Genomic DNA, 23411 nt, shown 5'->3' with positions numbered 1-23411 from the left:
TTATAGGCTGCAGGGAGTCGGCGAAGTCTTTTTAGGGACCCCGTAACTCTTCCCTTCTCCCCCTCTCTCTCTCCCCCCACTGCCGGTCCTGTGTGTGTGAGGAAGTGTAGCGTGGGCCGAGCAGGGATGGATTTATAAAAGAGTGCGTAGGATTCTTACTAAAAGTGTGCTTACGCCAAAAAAAGCAGGAAATGGCGTAAGCCAAAGCTAATTCCGATTTATAAAACCGTGCGCACGCAAAACCTGAACTCCAAATCCGCTCTCCACACGCTCAATTTCTACTATAAATGGTCAATGCATAGCACGTCACGAATATTAAATTATGAAGCTGACCAATGGTTTTCCACCGCGAGTCCTGACGGAGGCACGGCATCAAGCGATGTGAAGAGGAAGTAAAACTTTCAGACACTGACATCGAGGTGTTTGTTAGTGAGATGGAGGTGAAGAGCGACTTATGGGACAGCTGTGATGTCACTAATAAAGGAAATACACTGATACTCTGCCGCTGCTGCTGTGGATAACACAATGTGTGAGAATAGAAATCGCTGAACCCTCGCTTCCTCCTCATACTTCCATTCGCATGCACACATCGTCCAGAACCCCCCACCGGGGTCACGGTAGTATTTATCCATTTAGAGAATCGGACCGCTTCCCTCACATCAGTGGATCCTTGCCTCCACTCTGGGATCTTATTTGGAAAGTTTATTCATTTCTTGTAAGTGATCTCCTGTGCGCTCTGCCCGCTCTCTGTGCGCTCTGCGCCACTGCGCTCTCTGCGGTCTGCGCGCTCTGCTGAATTATGTTGAATTTCATTTAAAACAATAATAAACAGACAAATAAATTTACATGACAATTGTTTACAGTGCGGGAGTTACACTCCAACAGAACGCATCACACTCGCGCTGTGGGTTTTACGCGGTGTCATTGCCGCCGGTCTACGGGGAGTATGACGGAAGTTGCATGTGCGCAGGACATCAGCTCCTGTGGAAACACACGAGCAAAGCGATGACGGAAGCGACGCTGATGGGATCGGTCCCAGAATTTCCTTGTGGGTAACTCTTTAGATTTGGAAGGGTCGAACATCAAAGCAGCAAACACAAAAACCTGAAGGGAACAACCTAAACTTAACTACTGAAATTAATGGAACCAAAAGACATGTTCCTATCCTGACTCCTCTTCCAGAAACAGGAGAAAAAATGGGTTCAACTCAAATGATACCCACCCCCCGAACCTGGCTGGGACATCCTCAACAGATCTTAAGACACGTTACAAGTGTAAGGGGTCAATTCTTAATACAGTTTTCGAGTTTTGGCAGTGTTATTTTTCCCGTTTTGCTGATATTTTAATTCATCCGACAGGACAGTGATTCCTATAGGCTGCGGGGATTTGGCGACGTCTATTAAGGGACACCGTAGCGCTCCCTCTCGCCCTCTCTCTCTCTCCACTGCCGGTCCTGTGTGTGTGAGTAAGTGCAGCGTGGCCGCAGCAGGTGCGGACACAAATTGTTTGTTGCGGTGAGTTTGCTGAAAGTAACTTTAATGTCAACGGAGATCACTCAGAAAACGTTCCGCAAATATTAACCTTTATTCCGTCCCTAGAGCCAGCGTACAGCTGTGTGTGTGTGCGTGAGGGTGAGACTGTATCAGCGTCGGCATAAATGCGCGCTGTAATCTTCAGTCATAAGAGTAATACTTGTAAGTAATGCGCCGGAACAATTAACAGAGTCTTCACTATTGTGTGCGTGACATTAAGTTAAGTTGTCTTTTCCTGTTTTAGTAATTGCTCTCAAGACAATAAGGACGGCGTGGATCCCTGCTTTATTTTAAATGAATTAAAGGTATGACATAATGATGTGTTTTATGATTGTCAATGTTTTCAAACATTTTGATAAACTGGTTTAAATTGTGTGAACTAACTACAACAAGTTTGTTTTATAGGGCTGCCTTATTTGACCTTATTTAAATTTAGTTTCTTTCTGATTTATTGGTTTGATTATTGTGCTTTTTGTTTTATTTTATTTTGTTCTATGGGAATGTGCAATATGGTTGACTGGTACGTATTAAATAAATTGTATATTTCTGAAATCACAGCCTCTTCTGCTGATGTTTTAATGTTCCTGACAGGACGGTGATTCTTATAGGCTGCAGGGAGTCGGCGAAGTCTTTTTAGGGACCCCGTAACTCTTCCCTTCTCCCCCTCTCTCTCTCCCCCCACTGCCGGTCCTGTGTGTGTGAGGAAGTGTAGCGTGGGCCGAGCAGGGATGGATTTATAAAAGAGTGCGTAGGATTCTTACTAAAAGTGTGCTTACGCCAAAAAAAGCAGGAAATGGCGTAAGCCAAAGCTAATTCCGATTTATAAAACCGTGCGCACGCAAAACCTGAACTCCAAATCCGCTCTCCACACGCTCAATTTCTACTATAAATGGTCAATGCATAGCACGTCACGAATATTAAATTATGAAGCTGACCAATGGTTTTCCACCGCGAGTCCTGACGGAGGCACGGCATCAAGCGATGTGAAGAGGAAGTAAAACTTTCAGACACTGACATCGAGGTGTTTGTTAGTGAGATGGAGGTGAAGAGCGACTTATGGGACAGCTGTGATGTCACTAATAAAGGAAATACACTGATACTCTGCCGCTGCTGCTGTGGATAACACAATGTGTGAGAATAGAAATCGCTGAACCCTCGCTTCCTCCTCATACTTCCATTCGCATGCACACATCGTCCAGAACCCCCCACCGGGGTCACGGTAGTATTTATCCATTTAGAGAATCGGACCGCTTCCCTCACATCAGTGGATCCTTGCCTCCACTCTGGGATCTTATTTGGAAAGTTTATTCATTTCTTGTAAGTGATCTCCTGTGCGCTCTGCCCGCTCTCTGTGCGCTCTGCGCCACTGCGCTCTCTGCGGTCTGCGCGCTCTGCTGAATTATGTTGAATTTCATTTAAAACAATAATAAACAGACAAATAAATTTACATGACAATTGTTTACAGTGCGGGAGTTACACTCCAACAGAACGCATCACACTCGCGCTGTGGGTTTTACGCGGTGTCATTGCCGCCGGTCTACGGGGAGTATGACGGAAGTTGCATGTGCGCAGGACATCAGCTCCTGTGGAAACACACGAGCAAAGCGATGACGGAAGCGACGCTGATGGGATCGGTCCCAGAATTTCCTTTTGGGTAACTCTTTAGATTTGGAAGGGTCGAACATCAAAGCAGCAAACACAAAAACCTGAAGGGAACAACCTAAACTTAACTACTGAAATTAATGGAACCAAAAGACATGTTCCTATCCTGACTCCTCTTCCAGAAACAGGAGAAAAAATGGGTTCAACTCAAATGATACCCACCCCCCGAACCTGGCTGGGACATCCTCAACAGATCTTAAGACACGTTACAAGTGTAAGGGGTCAATTCTTAATACAGTTTTCGAGTTTTGGCAGTGTTATTTTTCCCGTTTTGCTGATATTTTAATTCATCCGACAGGACTGATTCCTATAGGCTGCGGGGATTTGGCGACGTCTATTAAGGGACACCGTAGCGCTCCCTCTCGCCCTCTCTCTCTCTCCACTGCCGGTCCTGTGTGTGTGAGTAAGTGCAGCGTGGCCGCAGCAGGTGCGGACACAAATTGTTTGTTGCGGTGAGTTTGCTGAAAGTAACTTTAATGTCAACGGAGATCACTCAGAAAACGTTCCGCAAATATTAACCTTTATTCCGTCCCTAGAGCCAGCGTACAGCTGTGTGTGTGTGCGTGAGGGTGAGACTGTATCAGCGTCGGCATAAATGCGCGCTGTAATCTTCAGTCATAAGAGTAATACTTGTAAGTAATGCGCCGGAACAATTAACAGAGTCTTCACTATTGTGTGCGTGACATTAAGTTAAGTTGTCTTTTCCTGTTTTAGTAATTGCTCTCAAGACAATAAGGACGGCGTGGATCCCTGCTTTATTTTAAATGAATTAAAGGTATGACATAATGATGTGTTTTATGATTGTCAATGTTTTCAAACATTTTGATAAACTGGTTTAAATTGTGTGAACTAACTACAACAAGTTTGTTTTATAGGGCTGCCTTATTTGACCTTATTTAAATTTAGTTTCTTTCTGATTTATTGGTTTGATTATTGTGCTTTTTGTTTTATTTTATTTTGTTCTATGGGAATGTGCAATATGGTTGACTGGTACGTATTAAATAAATTGTATATTTCTGAAATCACAGCCTCTTCTGCTGATGTTTTAATGTTCCTGACAGGACGGTGATTCTTATAGGCTGCAGGGAGTCGGCGAAGTCTTTTTAGGGACCCCGTAACTCTTCCCTTCTCCCCCTCTCTCTCTCCCCCCACTGCCGGTCCTGTGTGTGTGAGGAAGTGTAGCGTGGGCCGAGCAGGGATGGATTTATAAAAGAGTGCGTAGGATTCTTACTAAAAGTGTGCTTACGCCAAAAAAAGCAGGAAATGGCGTAAGCCAAAGCTAATTCCGATTTATAAAACCGTGCGCACGCAAAACCTGAACTCCAAATCCGCTCTCCACACGCTCAATTTCTACTATAAATGGTCAATGCATAGCACGTCACGAATATTAAATTATGAAGCTGACCAATGGTTTTCCACCGCGAGTCCTGACGGAGGCACGGCATCAAGCGATGTGAAGAGGAAGTAAAACTTTCAGACACTGACATCGAGGTGTTTGTTAGTGAGATGGAGGTGAAGAGCGACTTATGGGACAGCTGTGATGTCACTAATAAAGGAAATACACTGATACTCTGCCGCTGCTGCTGTGGATAACACAATGTGTGAGAATAGAAATCGCTGAACCCTCGCTTCCTCCTCATCCTTCCATTCGCATGCACACATCGTCCAGAACCCCCCACCGGGGTCACGGTAGTATTTATCCATTTAGAGAATCGGACCGCTTCCCTCACATCAGTGGATCCTTGCCTCCACTGTGGGATCTTATTTGGAAAGTTTATTCATTTCTTGTAAGTGATCTCCTGTGCGCTCTGCCCGCTCTCTGTGCGCTCTGCGCCACTGCGCTCTCTGCGGTCTGCGCGCTCTGCTGAATTATGTTGAATTTCATTTAAAACAATAATAAACAGACAAATAAATTTACATGACAATTGTTTACAGTGCGGGAGTTACACTCCAACAGAACGCATCACACTCGCGCTGTGGGTTTTACGCGGTGTCATTGCCGCCGGTCTACGGGGAGTATGACGGAAGTTGCATGTGCGCAGGACATCAGCTCCTGTGGAAACACACGAGCAAAGCGATGACGGAAGCGACGCTGATGGGATCGGTCCCAGAATTTCCTTGTGGTTAACTCTTTAGATTTGGAAGGGTCGAACATCAAAGCAGCAAACACAAAAACCTGAAGGGAACAACCTAAACTTAACTACTGAAATTAATGGAACCAAAAGACATGTTCCTATCCTGACTCCTCTTCCAGAAACAGGAGAAAAAATGGGTTCAACTCAAATGATACCCACCCCCCGAACCTGGCTGGGACATCCTCAACAGATCTTAAGACACGTTACAAGTGTAAGGGGTCAATTCTTAATACAGTTTTCGAGTTTTGGCAGTGTTATTTTTCCCGTTTTGCTGATATTTTAATTCATCCGACAGGACAGTGATTCCTATAGGCTGCGGGGATTTGGCGACGTCTATTAAGGGACACCGTAGCGCTCCCTCTCGCCCTCTCTCTCTCTCTCTCCACTGCCGGTCCTGTGTGTGTGAGTAAGTGCAGCGTGGCCGCAGCAGGTGCGGACACAAATTGTTTGTTGCGGTGAGTTTGCTGAAAGTAACTTTAATGTCAACGGAGATCACTCAGAAAACGTTCCGCAAATATTAACCTTTATTCCGTCCCTAGAGCCAGCGTACAGCTGTGTGCGTGAGGGTGAGACTGTATCAGCGTCGGCATAAATGCGCGCTGTAATCTTCAGTCATAAGAGTAATACTTGTAAGTAATGCGCCGGAACAATTAACAGAATCTTCACTATTGTGTGCGTGACATTAAGTTAAGTTGTCTTTTCCTGTTTTAGTAATTGCTCTCAAGACAATAAGGACGGCGTGGATCCCTGCTTTATTTTAAATGAATTAAAGGTATGACATAATGATGTGTTTTATGATTGTCAATGTTTTCAAACATTTTTGATAAACTGGTTTAAATTGTGTGAACTAACTACAACAAGTTTGTTTTATAGGGCTGCCTTATTTGACCTTATTTAAATTTAGTTTCTTTCTGATTTATTGGTTTGATTATTGTGCTTTTTGTTTTATTTTATTTTGTTCTATGGGAATGTGCAATATGGTTGACTGGTACGTATTAAATAAATTGTATATTTCTGAAATCACAGCCTCTTCTGCTGATGTTTTAATGTTCCTGACAGGACGGTGATTCTTATAGGCTGCAGGGAGTCGGCGAAGTCTTTTTAGGGACCCCGTAACTCTTCCCTTCTCCCCCTCTCTCTCTCCCCCCACTGCCGGTCCTGTGTGTGTGAGGAAGTGTAGCGTGGGCCGAGCAGGGATGGATTTATAAAAGAGTGCGTAGGATTCTTACTAAAAGTGTGCTTACGCCAAAAAAAGCAGGAAATGGCGTAAGCCAAAGCTAATTCCGATTTATAAAACCGTGCGCACACAAAACCTGAACTCCAAATCCGCTCTCCACACGCTCAATTTCTACTATAAATGGTCAATGCATAGCACGTCACGAATATTAAATTAGGAAGCTGACCAATGGTTTTCCACCGCGAGTGCTGACGGAGGCACGGCATCAAGCGATGTGAAGAGGAAGTAAAACTTTCAGACACTGACATCGAGGTGTTTGTTAGTGAGATGGAGGTGAAGAGCGACTTATGGGACAGCTGTGATGTCACTAATAAAGGAAATACACTGATACTCTGCCGCTGCTGCTGTGGATAACACAATGTGTGAGAATAGAAATCGCTGAACCCTCGCTTCCTCCTCATCCTTCCATTCGCATGCACACATCGTCCAGAACCCCCCACCGGGGTCACGGTAGTAGTTATCCATTTAGAGAATCGGACCGCTTCCCTCACATCAGTGGATCCTTGCCTCCACTCTGGGATCTTATTTGGAAAGTTTATTCATTTCTTGTAAGTGATCTCCTGTGCGCTCTGCCCGCTCTCTGTGCGCTCTGCGCCACTGCGCTCTCTGCGGTCTGCGCGCTCTGCTGAATTATGTTGAATTTCATTTAAAACAATAATAAACAGACAAATAAATTTACATGACAATTGTTTACAGTGCGGGAGTTACACTCCAACAGAACGCATCACACTCGCGCTGTGGGTTTTACGCGGTGTCATTGCCGCCGGTCTACGGGGAGTATGACGGAAGTTGCATGTGCGCAGGACATCAGCTCCTGTGGAAACACACGAGCAAAGCGATGATGGAAGCGACGCTGATGGGATCGGTCCCAGAATTTCCTTGTGGGTAACTCTTTAGATTTGGAAGGGTCGAACATCAAAGCAGCAAACACAAAAACCTGAAGGGAACAACCTAAACTTAACTACTGAAATTAATGGAACCAAAAGACATGTTCCTATCCTGACTCCTCTTCCAGAAACAGGAGAAAAAATGGGTTCAACTCAAATGATACCCACCCCCCGAACCTGGCTGGGACATCCTCAACAGATCTTAAGACACGTTACAAGTGTAAGGGGTCAATTCTTAATACAGTTTTCGAGTTTTGGCAGTGTTATTTTTCCCGTTTTGCTGATATTTTAATTCATCCGACAGGACAGTGATTCCTATAGGCTGCGGGGATTTGGCGACGTCTATTAAGGGACACCGTAGCGCTCCCTCTCGCCCTCTCTCTCTCTCCACTGCCGGTCCTGTGTGTGTGAGTAAGTGCAGCGTGGCCGCAGCAGGTGCGGACACAAATTGTTTGTTGCGGTGAGTTTGCTGAAAGTAACTTTAATGTCAACGGAGATCACTCAGAAAACGTTCCGCAAATATTAACCTTTATTCCGTCCCTAGAGCCAGCGTACAGCTGTGTGCGTGAGGGTGAGACTGTATCAGCGTCGGCATAAATGCGCGCTGTAATCTTCAGTCATAAGAGTAATACTTGTAAGTAATGCGCCGGAACAATTAACAGAGTCTTCACTATTGTGTGCGTGACATTAAGTTAAGTTGTCTTTTCCTGTTTTAGTAATTGCTCTCAAGACAATAAGGACGGCGTGGATCCCTGCTTTATTTTAAATGAATTAAAGGTATGACATAATGATGTGTTTTATGATTGTCAATGTTTTCAAACATTTTGATAAACTGGTTTAAATTGTGTGAACTAACTACAACAAGTTTGTTTTATAGGGCTGCCTTATTTGACCTTGTTTAAATTTAGTTTCTTTCTGATTTATTGGTTTGATTATTGTGCTTTTTGTTTTATTTTATTTTGTTCTATGGGAATGTGCAATATGGTTGACTGGTACGTTTTAAATAAATTGTATATTTCTGAAATCACAGCCTCTTCTGCTGATGTTTTAATGTTCCTGACAGGACGGTGATTCTTATAGGCTGCAGGGAGTCGGCGAAGTCTTTTTAGGGACCCCGTAACTCTTCCCTTCTCCCCCTCTCTCTCTCCCCCCACTGCCGGTCCTGTGTGTGTGAGGAAGTGTAGCGTGGGCCGAGCAGGGATGGATTTATAAAAGAGTGCATAGGATTCTTACTAAAAGTGTGCTTACGCCAAAAAAAGCAGGAAATGGCGTAAGCCAAAGCTAATTCCGATTTATAAAACCGTGCGCACGCAAAACCTGAACTCCAAATCCGCTCTCCACACGCTCAATTTCTACTATAAATGGTCAATGCATAGCACGTCACGAATATTAAATTATGAAGCTGACCAATGGTTTTCCACCGCGAGTCCTGACGGAGGCACGGCATCAAGCGATGTGAAGAGGAAGTAAAACTTTCAGACACTGACATCGAGGTGTTTGTTAGTGAGATGGAGGTGAAGAGCGACTTATGGGACAGCTGTGATGTCACTAATAAAGGAAATACACTGATACTCTGCCGCTGCTGCTGTGGATAACACAATGTGTGAGAATAGAAATCGCTGAACCCTCGCTTCCTCCTCATACTTCCATTCGCATGCACACATCGTCCAGAACCCCCCACCGGGGTCACGGTAGTATTTATCCATTTAGAGAATCGGACCGCTTCCCTCACATCAGTGGATCCTTGCCTCCACTCTGGGATCTTATTTGGAAAGTTTATTCATTTCTTGTAAGTGATCTCCTGTGCGCTCTGCCCGCTCTCTGTGCGCTCTGCGCCACTGCGCTCTCTGCGGTCTGTCGCGTGTGAGCGTGCGCGTGCGTGCGTGTTTGAGGGTTGGGGGGGGGGGTAGGGGAGAGGATAGAGGAGAAGAGACGAAACGTGAACATCGACAATATCTTCAGGAAAGAAGACAAAATAAGAGAATCTCCGAGTCGCCAGGTGCATGCCGGCGGTCAACCCGCGAGGCCACGTGACACGTAACGCGACGAGAAAAAATACACGGCTGCTATACACGACATAACAAACACGACGAAAAGAATAACAAAAAGAATAACCTCTGAACGGAACCAGTTGCTCGTCCACGGTCACTTCGGGCCCCGGGTTGTAGAGGAGCGGCAGCCTCGCCGCCCAAGCGTCCCAGACCTCTCGCACGGCCGCCAATTTGTCGGAGGCGCGTCTCTCGCGTCTCGTCACGTGGTCGTCGAATCGCAGCAGTCTGGAGTACGTGTGAAAGACCTTCAGGGGCATCGTGGCGCGGAATATCGCGCGGCCGCTCTCGGCGTCCCACAGGCTGGCGGCTGCCTCGCCCCGGGACCTGTAGACGGACGCCAAGATCAGCAGCCCCACGTAGGCCCGCAGGTCGGTCGCGTCCATCCCTTTCCAGCCGTCGCCGTATTTCCGACGACCCTCCAGATTAGTCATCTCCAGGACGATGTTCTCTACCGTCGGCGTGACAAACAGGCCGAACGTCGAGACCGCGTCGCTGACGCCGGACGTCGCGTGCGTCGTGGGGCCCGGGGAAGGGACCCCGACGGGCGTAGCGGAGGAGGAGGTGGAGGTGGAGGACGAGGCGGAGGCGGAGCGGCCCTCGCGGTGGTACGGCGTCGAGGACCATGTTATTTCTCCGTTTTTGGACAGGAAGGTCTCTCTTTACACGAGTCCTTGTCCTCCTCCTCCTACTCCATCATCATCATCTTCTTGTTCTTGTTCTTGTTCTTCTTCTTCTTCTTCTTGTTCTTCTTCTTCTTCTTGTTCTTCTTCTTGTTCTTCTTCCGAAGATGTGCACGATGAGGAATCTGCAGCAGCGGCGTCGCGCACCGGGTCGTAGTCTTCGTCGCCGCAGTCGTCGGCGTCTTCTTCTTCGTCTTCCTCTTCGTCTTCTTCTTCTACTACGTCTTCTTCGTCTTCTTCTTCTTCTTCTTCTTCTTCTTCTTCTTCTTCTTCTTCTTCTTCTTCTTCTTCTTCTCGGTCCTCTTCATCTCGGCCCTCTTCCTGTTCGGAGGATTGTCGACATGAGAACAGCTCTTGACGTGACATCGCGTGACCTCGTCAGGGAGAACGGCGCGGCGTTGTACCGACTTGTATCCCGGACGCATCGTTAGTAACGGTCGTCTCACCTTCGCGACCCTGAGAAGCCGGGCCGGTCCGGCTGTGAACAACAGTGTGACGCGTCGGGGAGTCTCTTCGGCCCGAAGGCTCGCGCTGCCGCTCGAGTTGACGGCCGTCTATCCGAATGGGGGTCTCCGTGACCCCGAGACTGGCGACGCGGGGCCGGTCCGGGCTCCCCGCTTCGTGCGCTCGAGCCTGTTGTCGCTCGGCGGCTGTTGAAAATGGAAAAACTGCGACAGAGTTGCAAAGCGTTTGACTTTTTTTTTTTTCAATCTCCCCACGCCACCCTCCAAGTTGCGCGTCGGTGTGACGTAGGACCCCTGGGATGCCCGCGTCGGAGAGTCTCTTCGGCCTGGGTCTCTGCGACCCGAAGGCTCGCGCCCGGGGGCTCGCGCTGCCCCTCGAGTTGACGGCCGTCTCTCCGAATGGGGGTCTCCGTGAGCCTTGGACTCGCGACGCGGGGCCTTCCCGGCTCCCCGCTTCGTGCGCTCGAGCCTGTTGTTGCTCGGCGGCCGTTGAAAATTAAAAAACTACGATACAAATGGCAAAGCGTTTGACTTTTTTTTTTCCATCTCCCCACGCCACCCTCCAAGTTGCGCGCCGGTGTGACGTAGGACCCCTGGGATGCCCGCGTCGGGGAGTCTCTTCGGCCTGGGTCTCTGCGACCCGAAGGCTCGCGCCCGGGGGCTCGCGCTGCCGCTCGAGTTGACGGCCGTCTATCCGAATGGGGGTCTCTGCGACCCCGAGACTCGCGACGCGGGGCCGGTCCGGGCTCCCCGCTTCGTGCGCTCGAGCCTGTTGTTGCTCGGCGGCCGTTGAAAATTAAAAAACTACGATACAAATGGCAAAGCGTTTGACTTTTTTTTTTCAATCTCCCCACGCCACCCTCCAAGTTGCGCGCCGGTGTGACGTAGGACCCCTGGGATGCCCGCGTCGGGGAGTCTCTTCGGCCTGGGTCTCTGCGACCCGAAGGCTCGCGCCGGGAGGCTCGCGCTGCCCCTCGAGTTGACGGCCGTCTCTCCGAATGGGGGTCTCTGCGACCCCGAGACTCGCGACGCGGGGCCTTCCCGGCTCCCCGCTTCGTGCGCTCGAGCCTGTTGTTGCTCGGCGGCCGTTGAAAATTAAAAACTACGATACAAATGGCAAAGCGTTTGACTTTTTTTTTTCATCTCCCCACGCCACCCTCCAAGTTGCGCGTCGGTGTGACGTAGGACCCCTGGGATGCCCGCGTTGGGGAGTCTCTTCGGCCTGGGTCTCGGCGACCCGAAGGCTCGCGCCCGGGGGCTCGCGCTGCCCCTCGAGTTGAAGGCCGTCTTTCCGAATGGGGGTCTCCGTGACCCTTGGACTCGCGACGCGGGGCCTTCCCGGCTCCCCGCTTCGTGCGCTCGAGCCTGTTGTTGCTCGGCGGCCGTTGAAAATTAAAAAACTACGATACAAATGGCAAAGCGTTTGACTTTTTTTTTTCAATCTCCCCACGCCACCCTCCAAGTTGCGCGTCGGTGTGACTTAGGACCCCTGGGATGCCCGCGTCGGAGAGTCTCTTCGGCCTGGGTCTCTGCGACCCGAAGGCTCGCGCCCGGGGGCTCGCGCTGCCCCTCGAGTTGACGGCCGTCTCTCCGAATGGGGGTCTCCGTGACCCTTGGACTCGCGACGCGGGGCCTTCCCGGCTCCCCGCTTCGTGCGCTCGAGCCTGTTGTTGCTCGGCGGCCGTTGAAAATTAAAAAACTACGATACAAATGGCAAAGCGTTTGACTTTTTTTTTTCCATCTCCCCACGCCACCCTCCAAGTTGCGCGCCGGTGTGACGTAGGACCCCTGGGATGCCCGCGTCGGGGAGTCTCTTCGGCCTGGGTCTCTGCGACCCGAAGGCTCGCGCCCGGGGGCTCGCGCTGCCGCTCGAGTTGACGGCCGTCTATCCGAATGGGGGTCTCTGCGACCCCGAGACTCGCGACGCGGGGCCGGTCCGGGCTCCCCGCTTCGTGCGCTCGAGCCTGTTGTTGCTCGGCGGCCGTTGAAAATTAAAAAACTACGATACAAATGGCAAAGCGTTTGACTTTTTTTTTTCAATCTCCCCACGCCACCCTCCAAGTTGCGCGCCGGTGTGACGTAGGACCCCTGGGATGCCCGCGTCGGGGAGTCTCTTCGGCCTGGGTCTCTGCGACCCGAAGGCTCGCGCCGGGAGGCTCGCGCTGCCCCTCGAGTTGACGGCCGTCTCTCCGAATGGGGGTCTCTGCGACCCCGAGACTCGCGACGCGGGGCCTTCCCGGCTCCCCGCTTCGTGCGCTCGAGCCTGTTGTTGCTCGGCGGCCGTTGAAAATTAAAAACTACGATACAAATGGCAAAGCGTTTGACTTTTTTTTTTCATCTCCCCACGCCACCCTCCAAGTTGCGCGTCGGTGTGACGTAGGACCCCTGGGATGCCCGCGTTGGGGAGTCTCTTCGGCCTGGGTCTCGGCGACCCGAAGGCTCGCGCCCGGGGGCTCGCGCTGCCCCTCGAGTTGAAGGCCGTCTTTCCGAATGGGGGTCTCCGTGACCCTTGGACTCGCGACGCGGGGCCTTCCCGGCTCCCCGCTTCGTGCGCTCGAGCCTGTTGTTGCTCGGCGGCCGTTGAAAATTAAAAAACTACGATACAAATGGCAAAGCGTTTGACTTTTTTTTTTTCATCTCCCCACGCCACCCTCCAAGTTGCGCGTCGGTGTGACGTAGGACCCCTGGAATGCCCGCGTTGGGGAGTCTCTTCGGCCTGGGTCTCTGCGACCCGAAGGCTCGCGCCCGGGGGCTCGCGCTGCCCCTCGAGTTGAAGGCCGTCTTTCCGAATGGGGGTCTCCGTGACCCTTGGACTCGCGACGCGGGGCCTTCCCGGCTCCCCGCTTCGTGCGCTCGAGCCTGTTGTTGCTCGGCGGCCGTTGAAAATTAAAAAACTACGATACAAATGGCAAAGCGTTTGACTTTTTTTTTTCAATCTCCCCACGCCACCCTCCAAGTTGCGCGCCGGTGTGACGTAGGACCCCTGGGATGCCCGCGTCGGGGAGTCTCTTCGGCCTGGGTCTCGGCGACCCGAAGGCTCGCGCCGGGAGGCTCGCGCTGCCCCTCGAGTTGACGGCCGTCTCTCCGAATGGGCGTCTCTGCGACCCCGAGACTCGCGACGCGGGGCCTTCCCGGCTCCCCGCTTCGTGCGCTCGAGCCTGTTGTTGCTCGGCGGCCGTTGAAAATTAAAAACTACGATACAAATGGCAAAGCGTTTGACTTTTTTTTTTTCATCTCCCCACGCCACCCTCCAAGTTGCGCGTCGGTGTGACGTAGGACCCCTGGGATGCCCGCGTCGGGGAGTCTCTTCGGCCTGGGTCTCGGCGACCCGAAGGCTCGCGCTGCCCCTCGAGTTGACGGCCGTCTCTCCGAATGGGGGTCTCTGCGCCCCCGAGACTCGCGACGCGGGGCCTTCCCGGCTGCCAGTGTCGCGTCCCCGAGCCTGTTCTTGCTCGGTGAGGAGAAGAAGGAGAAGCAGAAGGAGAAGGATAAGAAAAAGAAGACTCTTGCGCAGTAATAATAATAAAAAAAGAAACTAATTTGTACTATTTCTCTTACAGCCGAACGACACGCGCAACGACGTAGGGTATGTGTGTCGTGGGCCCTGTCGCTTGTCGGTCGGGGTCCCAGCGACCCCGAGACTCGCGACGCGGGGCCTTCCTGGCTGCCAGTGTCGCGTACCCGAGCCTGTTGTTGCTCAGCGACCGTTGAAAATGAAAAAACTAAGATACAAATGGCATAGCGTTTTTTTTTGTAATCTCTGGCCGCCCACGTTGCGTACTCGAGCCTGTTCTTGCTCGGTGATGCGAAGAACAAGAAAAAGAAGACGAGACGAACAAGAAGGAAACTCATTTTTATTTTATTTTTGTATAGCTGCACACGACACGCGCGAAGACGTATGGCCCCCGTCTCTTGTCGTTCGGGGTCTCCGTGACCCTGATACTCACGACGTCGGGCCCGCCCGGCCGCCCGCGTTCCGTACCTGAGCCTGATTTTGCTCGGTGATGCGAAGAAGAAGAAGAAGAAGAAGAAGAAGAAGAAGACGAAGACGAAGACGAAGACGACGACTCCAGCTCAGTAATAATAATAAAGAAAAAATGAATTCTTTTTTATTTTATTTTTGTATAGCTGCACAAGACACACGCAAAGACGTAGGGCACGTCTCTTGTCGTTCGGGGTCCCCGTGACCCGAGTGCAAGGGCCGCGAGCATCCCCGGCTGCCAGTGTTGTGTGCTGGAGCCTGTTCTTGCTCAGTGATAATACAAATAATAACTATAAGAAGAAGAAGAAGAAGAAGAAGAAGAAGAAGAAGAAGAAAATGCGGTGGCACACGTTTTAGTCTTTTTAAATAAAATAATTTATATTGCTTCACACGCGAAGACGGGAGACTGTCACACGCACACAAACGCATGCTGGGTCAACCAGACCCTGGGACAACACAAGGGTTAAAACATTTTTACAAAAAAAAATATTTAAATCAAATTAATAAAAAAACTGTCCATGCACATCCTGTGGGATGCAATTATGTGTGGCGCACATCCTGCGGCGCACATCCTGCTGCGCACATGAATTAAAATAATATTAAAACATTTTTACAAAAAAATATATTTAAATCAAATTAATAAAAAAACTGTGCTTGCACATCCTGTGGGGCGCAAATTATGTGGGGCGCAAATCCTGCAGCGCATATCCTGCTGCGCACATTATAAAAAATAATATTAAAACAAAATTTCAATTTTTTTTTTTTAAATCAAATTAATAAAAAAACTGTGCTTGCACATCCTGTGGGGCGCAATTCTGTGGGGCGCACATCCTGTAGCGCACATCCTGCTGCTTACATAAAAAAAAATAATATTAAAACATTTTTACAAAAAAACATTTTTTAAATAAAATTAATAAAAAAACTGTGCTTGCACATTCTTTTGGGCGCACATCCTGCGGCGCACATCCTGCTGCGCACATACATAAAAATAATATTAAAACATTTTTACAAAAAAAAATATTTAAATCAAATTAATCAAAAAACTGTGCTTGCACATCCTGTGGGGCGCAAATTCTGTGGGGCGCACATCCTGCAGCGCACATCCTGCTGCGCACATGAATAAAAATAATATTAAAAACAAATTACAATTTTTTTTTTTAAATAAAATTAATAAAAAAACTGTGCTTGCACATCCTGTGGGGAGCAAATTCTGTGGGGCGCACATCCTGCTGCGCACATATATAAAAATAATATTAAATCATTTTTACAAAAAAAATATTTAAATCAAATTAATAAAAAAACTGTCCTTGCACAACCTGTGGGGCGCAAATTCTGTGGGGCTTACATCCTGCGGCGCACATCCTGCTGCGCACATAAATAAAAATAATATTAAAAACATATTACAATTTTTTTTTTTAAATCAAATTAATAAAAAAACTGTCCTTGCACATCCAGTGGGGCGCATATTCTGTGGGGCGCACATCCTGCGGCGCAAATCCTGCTGCGCACATGAATAAAAATAATATTAAAACATTTTTACAAAAAAAAATATTTAAATCAAATTAATAAAAAAACTGTGCTTGCACATCCTGTGGGGTGCAAATTATGTGGGGCGCAAATTCTGTGGGGCGCACATCCTGCTGCGCACATAAAGAAAAATAATATTAAAACATTTTTACAAAAAAAAATATTTAAATCAAATTAATAAAAAAACTGTGCTTGCACATCCTTTGGGGCGCAAATTATGTGGGGCGCACATCCTGTGGCGCACATCCTGCTGCGCACATAAATAAAAATAATATTAAAAACAAATTACAATTTTTTTTTAAATCAAATTAATAAAAAAACTGTCCTTGCACATCCTGTGGGGCGCAAATTCTGTGGGGAGCACATCCTGCGCTGCACATCCAGCTGCGCACATAAATAAAAATAATATTAAAAACAAATTACAATTTTTTTTTAAATCAAATTAATAAAAAAACTGTCCTTGCACATCCTGTGGGGCGCAAATTCTGTGGGGCGCACATCCTGCGGCGCACATCCTGCTGCGCACATAAATAAAAATAATATTAAAACATTTTTACAAAAAAAATATTTAAATATAACTAATAAAAAAACTGTGCTTGCACATCCTGTGGGGCGCAAATTATGTGGGGCGCACATCCTGCTGCGCAAATACATAAAAATAAAATTAAAAAAAATTTACAATTTTTTTTTTAAAATCAAATTAATAAAAAAAATGTGCTTGCACATCCTGTGGGGCGCAAATTATGTGGGGCGCACATCCTGCGGCGCACATCCTGCTGCGCACATAAATAAAAATAATATTAAAACATTTTTACAAAAAAATATATTTAAATCAAATTAATAAAAAAACTCTGCTTGCACATCCTGTGGGGCGCAAATTCTGTGGGGCGCACATCCTGCGGCGCACATCCTGCTGCGCACATAAATAAAAATAATATTAAAAACAAATTACAATTTTTTTTTTTAAATCAAATTAATAAAAAAACTTTCCTTGCAGATCCTGTGGGGCGCAAATTATGTGGGGCGCACATCCTGCTGCGCACATAGATAAAAATAATATTAAAACATCTTTACAAAAAAAAATATTTAAAACAATTAATAAAAAAACTGTGCTTGCTCATCCTGTGGGGCGCAAATTATGTGGGGCGCAAATTCTGTGGGGCGCACATCCTGCTGCGCACATAAATAAAAAGAATATTAAAAACAAATTACAATTTTTTTTTTAAATCGAATTAATAAAAAAACTGTCCTTGCACATCCTGTGTGTCGCAAATTCTGTGGGGCGCACATCCTGCTGTCCACATGAATAAAAATAATATTAAAACATTTTTACAAAAAAAAATATTTTAATCAAATTAATAAAAAAACTGTGCTTGCACATTCTGTGGGGCGCACATTCTGTGGGGCGCACATCCTGCGGCGCACATCCTGCTGCGCACATAAATAAAAATAATATTAAAACATTTTTACAAAAAAAAATATTTAAATCAAATTAATAAAAAACTGTGCTTGCACATCCTGTGGGGCGCAAATTCTGTGGGGCGCACATCCTGCTGCGCACATTAATAAAAATAATATTAAAAACAATTTACAATTTTTTTTTTTTAAATAAAATTAATAAAAAAACTGTCCTTGCACATCCTGTGGGGCGCAAATTCTGTGGGGCGCAAATCCTGCAGCACACATCCTGCTGCGCACATAAATAAAAAAATATTAAAACATTTTTACAAAAAAAAATATTTAAATCAAATTAATAAAAAAACTGTGCTCGCACATCCTGTGGGGCGTAAATTCTGTGGGGCGCACATCCTGCGGCGCACATCCTGCTGCGCACATAAATACAATTAATATTAAAACATTTTTACAAAAAAAAATATTTAAATCAAATTAATAAAAAAACTGTGCTTGCACATCCTGTGGGGCGCAAATTCTGTGGGGCGCACATCCTGCAGCACACATCCTGCTGCGCACATAAATAAAAATAATAATAAAACATTTTTAAAAAAAATATATATTTAAATCAAATTAATAAAAAAATTGTGCTTGCACATCCTGTGGGGCGCAAATTCTGTGGGGCGCAAATTCTGTGGGGCGCACATCCTGCGGCGCACATCCAGCTGCGCACCTTAATAAAAATAATATTAAAAACAATTTACAATTTTTTTTTTTTAAATAAAATTAATAAAAAAACTGTGCTTGCACATCCTGTGGGGCGCAAATTCTGTGGGGTGCTCATCTTGCGGCGCACACCCTGCTGCGCACATAAGTAAAAATAATATTAAAAACAAACTAAAATTTTTTTTTTTTAAATCAAATTATTAAAAAAACTGTGCTTGTACATCCTGTGGGGCGCAAATTCTGTGGGGCGCACATCCTGCGGCGCACATCCAGCTGCACACATTAATAAAAATAATATTAAAAACTATTTACAAAAAAAAATATTTAAATCAAACTAATAAAAAAACTGTGCTTGCACATCCTGTGGGACGCAAATTATGTGGGGCGCACATCCTGCAGCACACATCCAGCTGTGCACATTAATAAAAATAATATTAAAAAAAATTTACAATTTTTTTTTTGATTCAAATTAATAAAAAAACTATGCTTGCACATCCTGTGGGGCGCAAATTCTGTGGGGCGCACATTCTGCCACTCACATCCTGCTGCGCACATGAATACAAATAATATTAAAACATTTTTACAAATAAAAATATTTAAATCAAATTAATAAAAAAAATGTGCTTGCACATCCTGTGGGGCGCAAATTCTGTGGGGTGCTCATCTTGCGGCACACACCCTGCTGCGCACATAAATTAAAATAATATTACAAACAAATTACAATTTTTTTTTTTTTTTAATCAAATTAATAAAAAAACTGTGCTTGCACATCCTGTGGGGCGCAAATTATGTGGGGCACACATCATGCGGCTCACATCCTGCTGCGCACATAAATTAAAATAATATTAAAACATTTTTACAAAAAAAAATATTTAAATCAAATTAATAAAAAAACTGTGCTTGCACATCCTGTGGGGTGCAAATTATGTGGGGCGCACATCCTGCAGCGCACATCCTGCTGCGCACATAAATAAAAATAATATTAAAACATTTTTACAAAAAAAAATATTTAAATCAAATTAATAAAAAAACTGTCCTTGCACATCCTGTGGGGCACAAACTATGTGGGGCGCACATCCTGTGGCGCACATCCTGCTGCGCACATAAATTAAAATAATATTAAAACATTTTTACAAAAAAAAATATTTAAATCAAATTAATAAAACAACTGTGCTTGCACATCCTGTGGGGCGCACATCCTGCGGCGCACATCCTGCTGCGCACAAAAATTAAAATAATATTAAAACATTTTTACAAAAAAAATGTTTTAAACCAAATTACTAAAAAAACTGTGCTTGCACATCCTGCGGCACACATCCTGCTGCGCACATGAATACAAATAATATTAAAACATTTTTACAAAAAAAATATTTAAATCAAATTAATAAAAAAACTGTGCTTGCACATCCTGTGGGGCGCAAATTTTGTGGGGAGCACATCCTGCGCTGCACATCCAGCTGCGCACATAAATAAAAATAATATTAAAAACAAATTACAATTTTTTTTTTTAAATCAAATTAATAAAAAAACTGTCCTTGCACATCCTGTGGGGCGCCAATTCTGTGGGGCGCACATCCTGCGGCGCACATCCTGCTGCGCACATAAATAAAAATAATATTAAAACATTTTTACAAAAAAAAATATTTAAATCAAATTAATAAAAAAACTGTGCTTGCACATCCTGTTGGGCACCAATTCTGTGGGGCGCACATCCTGCAGGGCACATCCTGCTGCGCACATAAATAAAAATAATATTAAAACATTTTTACAAAAAAAAATATTTAAATCAAATTAATAAAAAAACTGTGCTTGCACAACCTGTGGGGCGCCAATTCTGTGGGGCGCACATCCTGCGGCGCACATCCAGCTGCGCACCTTAATAAAAATAATATTAAAAACAATTTACAATTTTTTTTTTTTAAATAAAATTAATAAAAAAACTGTGCTTGTACATCCTGTGCGGCGCAAATTCTGTGGGGCGCACATCCTGCTGCGCACATAAGTAAAAATAATATTAAAAACAAACAAAAATTTTTTTTTTTTAAATCAAATTATTAAAAAAACTGTGCTTGCACATCCTGTGGGGCGCAAATTCTGTGGGGCGCAAATCCTGCAGCACACATCCTGCTGCGCACATAAATAAAAAAATATTAAAACATTTTTACAAAAAAAAATATTTAAATCAAATTAATAAAAATACTGTGCTCGCACATCCTGTGGGGCGTAAATTCTGTGGGGCGCACATCCTGCGGCGCACATCCTGCTGCGCACATAAATACAAATAATATTAAAACATTTTTAAAAAAAATATATATTTAAATCAAATTAATAAAAAAATTGTGCTTGCACATCCTGTGGGGCGCAAATTCTGTGGGGCGCACATCCTGCGGCGCACATCCAGCTGCGCACCTTAATAAAAATAATATTAAAAACAATTTACAATTTTTTTTTTTTAAATAAAATTAATAAAAAAACTGTGCTTGCACATCCTGTGGGGCGCAAATTCTGTGGGGCGCACATCCTGCTGCGCACATAAGTAAAAATAATATTAAAAACAAACTAAAATTTTTTTTTTTTAAATCAAATTATTAAAAAAAACTGTGCTTGTACATCCTGTGGGGCGCAAATTCTGTGGGGCGCACATCCTGCGGCGTACATCCAGCTGCACACATTAATAAAAATAATATTAAAAACTATTTACAAAAAAAAATATTTAAATCAAACTAATAAAAAAACTGTGCTTGCACATCCTGTGGGACGCAAATTATGTGGGGCGCACATCCTGCAGCACACATCCAGCTGCGCACATTAATAAAAATAATATTAAAAAAAATTTACAATTTTTTTTTTGATTCAAATTAATAAAAAAACTATGCTTGCACATCCTGTGGGGCGCAAATTCTGTGGTGCGCACATTCTGCCGCTCACATCCTGCTGCGCACATGAATACAAATAATATTAAAACATTTTTACAAAAAAAAATATTTAAATCAAATTAATAAAAAAAATGTGCTTGCACATCCTGTGGGGCTTAAATTCTGTGGGGTGCTCATCTTGCGGCGCACACCCTGCTGCGCACATAAGTAAAAATAATATTAAAAACAAACTAAAATTTTTTTTTTTTAAATCAAATTATTAAAAAAACTGTGCTTGTACATCCTGTGGGGCGCAAATTCTGTGGGGCGCACATCCTGCGGCGCACATCCAGCTGCACACATTAATAAAAATAATATTAAAAACTATTTACAAAAAAAAATATTTAAATCAAACTAATAAAAAAACTGTGCTTGCACATCCTGTGGGACGCAAATTATGTGGGGCGCACATCCTGCAGCACACATCCAGCTGCGCACATTAATAAAAATAATATTAAAAAAAATGTACAATTTTTTTTTTGATTCAAATTAATAAAAAAACTATGCTTGCACATCCTGTGGGGCGCAAATTCTGTGGGGCGCATATTCTGCCGCTCAAATCCTGCTGCGCACATGAATACAAATAATATTAAAACATTTTTACAAATAAAAATATTTAAATCAAATTAATAAAAAAAATGTGCTTGCACATCCTGTGGGGCGCAAATTCTGTGGGGTGCTCATCTTGCGGCGCACACCCTGCTGCGCACATAAATTAAAATAATATTACAAACAAATTACAATTTTTTTTTTTTTAATCAAATTAATAAAAAAACTGTCCTTGCACATCCTGTGGGGCGCCAATTCTGTGGGGCGCACATCCTGCGGCGCACATCCTGCTGCGCACATGAATACAAATAATATTAAAACATTTTTACAAAAAAAATATTTAAATCAAATTAATAAAAAAACTGTGCTTGCACATCCTGTGGGGCGCAAATTCTGTGGGACGCACATCCTGCAGCGGACATCCTGCAGCGCACATGCTGCTGCGCACATAAATAAAAATAATATTAAAACATTTGTACAAAAAAAAATATTTAAATCAAATTAATTAAAAAACTGTGCTTGCACATCTTGTGGGGCGCAAATTCTGTGGGGCGCACATCCTGCGCTGCACATCCAGCTGCGCACATTAATAAAAATAATATTTAAAAAAATTTACAATTTTTTTTTTTGATTCAAATTAATAAAAAAACTGTGCTTGCACATCCTGTGGGGCGCAAATTCGGTGGGGCGCACATCCTGCAGCGCACATCCTGCTGCGCAAATAAATAAAAATAATATTAAAAATATTTTACAAAAAAAAATATTTAAATCAAATTAATAAAAAAACTGTGCTTGCACATCCTGTGAGGCGCAAATTATGTGGGGCGCACATCCTGCTGCGCACATGAATAAAAATAATATTAAAACATTTTTACCAAAAAAAATATTTAAATCAAATTAATAAAAAAACGGTGCTTGCACATCCTGTGGGGCGTAAATTCTGTGGGGCGCACATCCTGCGGCGCACATCCTGCTGTGCACATAAATACAAATAATATTAAAACATTTTTACAAAAAATAATATTTAAATCAAATTAATAAAAAAACTGTGCTTGCACATCCTGTGGGGCGTAAATTCTGTGGGGCGCACATCCTGCGGCGCACATCCAGCTGCGCACATTAACCCTTGTGTTATCCCAGGGTCTGGTTGACCCAGCATGTGTTTGTTTGTGTGTGACAGTCTCCCGTCTTTGTGCGTGGCGTGCAGCAATACAAATAATTTTTAGAAAAAAAGTGTGCCACCTCATTTTCTTCTTCTTCTTCTTCTTCTTCTTCTTCTTCTTCTTCTTCTTCTTCTTCTTCTTCTTCGTTGGTGGAGGTGTAGTTGTGAAGACAGAGGAGGTGAAGGAAAGCGCGTTCAAACTTTTTCAGATTTCTGTATGTTTATTGTATGTTCATTGTTGTGTAGTGTTTGTGTACGTTTAGTGTAGTTTGTCTGTGTGTTTGCCGTGTCTGTGGGGGGGATGGCGTCCGCAGGGACGCCGCCGATGTCCCTGAGACATGGCGTCAGGCTGGTGCCTCAGCTCAGCTCCACGGTGGAGCAGGTGCTGTTGGCTGTGGGGGAGCAGGTGGGACATGAGAACATCTCTTACGCTTCCAGGATGAACAAGGCGCTGGTGATCTTTTTTAAAGATCCAGACTTTAGAGGAGGAGTTCATTCAAGTGTCCCCGC

At 45.0% G+C, this 23411-nt stretch overlaps 1 protein-coding gene across 1 annotated transcript in view; it reads right to left on the bottom strand.

Moving 5' to 3' along the window:
* LOC128446732 (piggyBac transposable element-derived protein 4-like) overlaps positions 1 to 10609 on the bottom strand; it is a 291349-nt gene extending 280740 nt beyond the window's left edge. Inside the window, exons 1-2 of the mRNA XM_053429645.1 lie at positions 10589 to 10609; positions 9569 to 10100 (exon numbers count right to left, since the gene is read on the bottom strand). Of these exons, the coding sequence (XP_053285620.1) occupies positions 9569 to 10100; positions 10589 to 10609 (553 nt within the window). The remainder of the gene's footprint in view (positions 1 to 9568; positions 10101 to 10588) is intronic.
* Between the last annotated feature and the right edge of the window lie 12802 nt (positions 10610 to 23411).

Source organism: Pleuronectes platessa, chromosome 2 (assembly GCF_947347685.1).
Source record: "Pleuronectes platessa chromosome 2, fPlePla1.1, whole genome shotgun sequence".
NCBI lineage: Eukaryota > Metazoa > Chordata > Actinopteri > Pleuronectiformes > Pleuronectidae > Pleuronectes > Pleuronectes platessa.
This window is presented reverse-complemented; position numbering and strand designations above follow the sequence as displayed.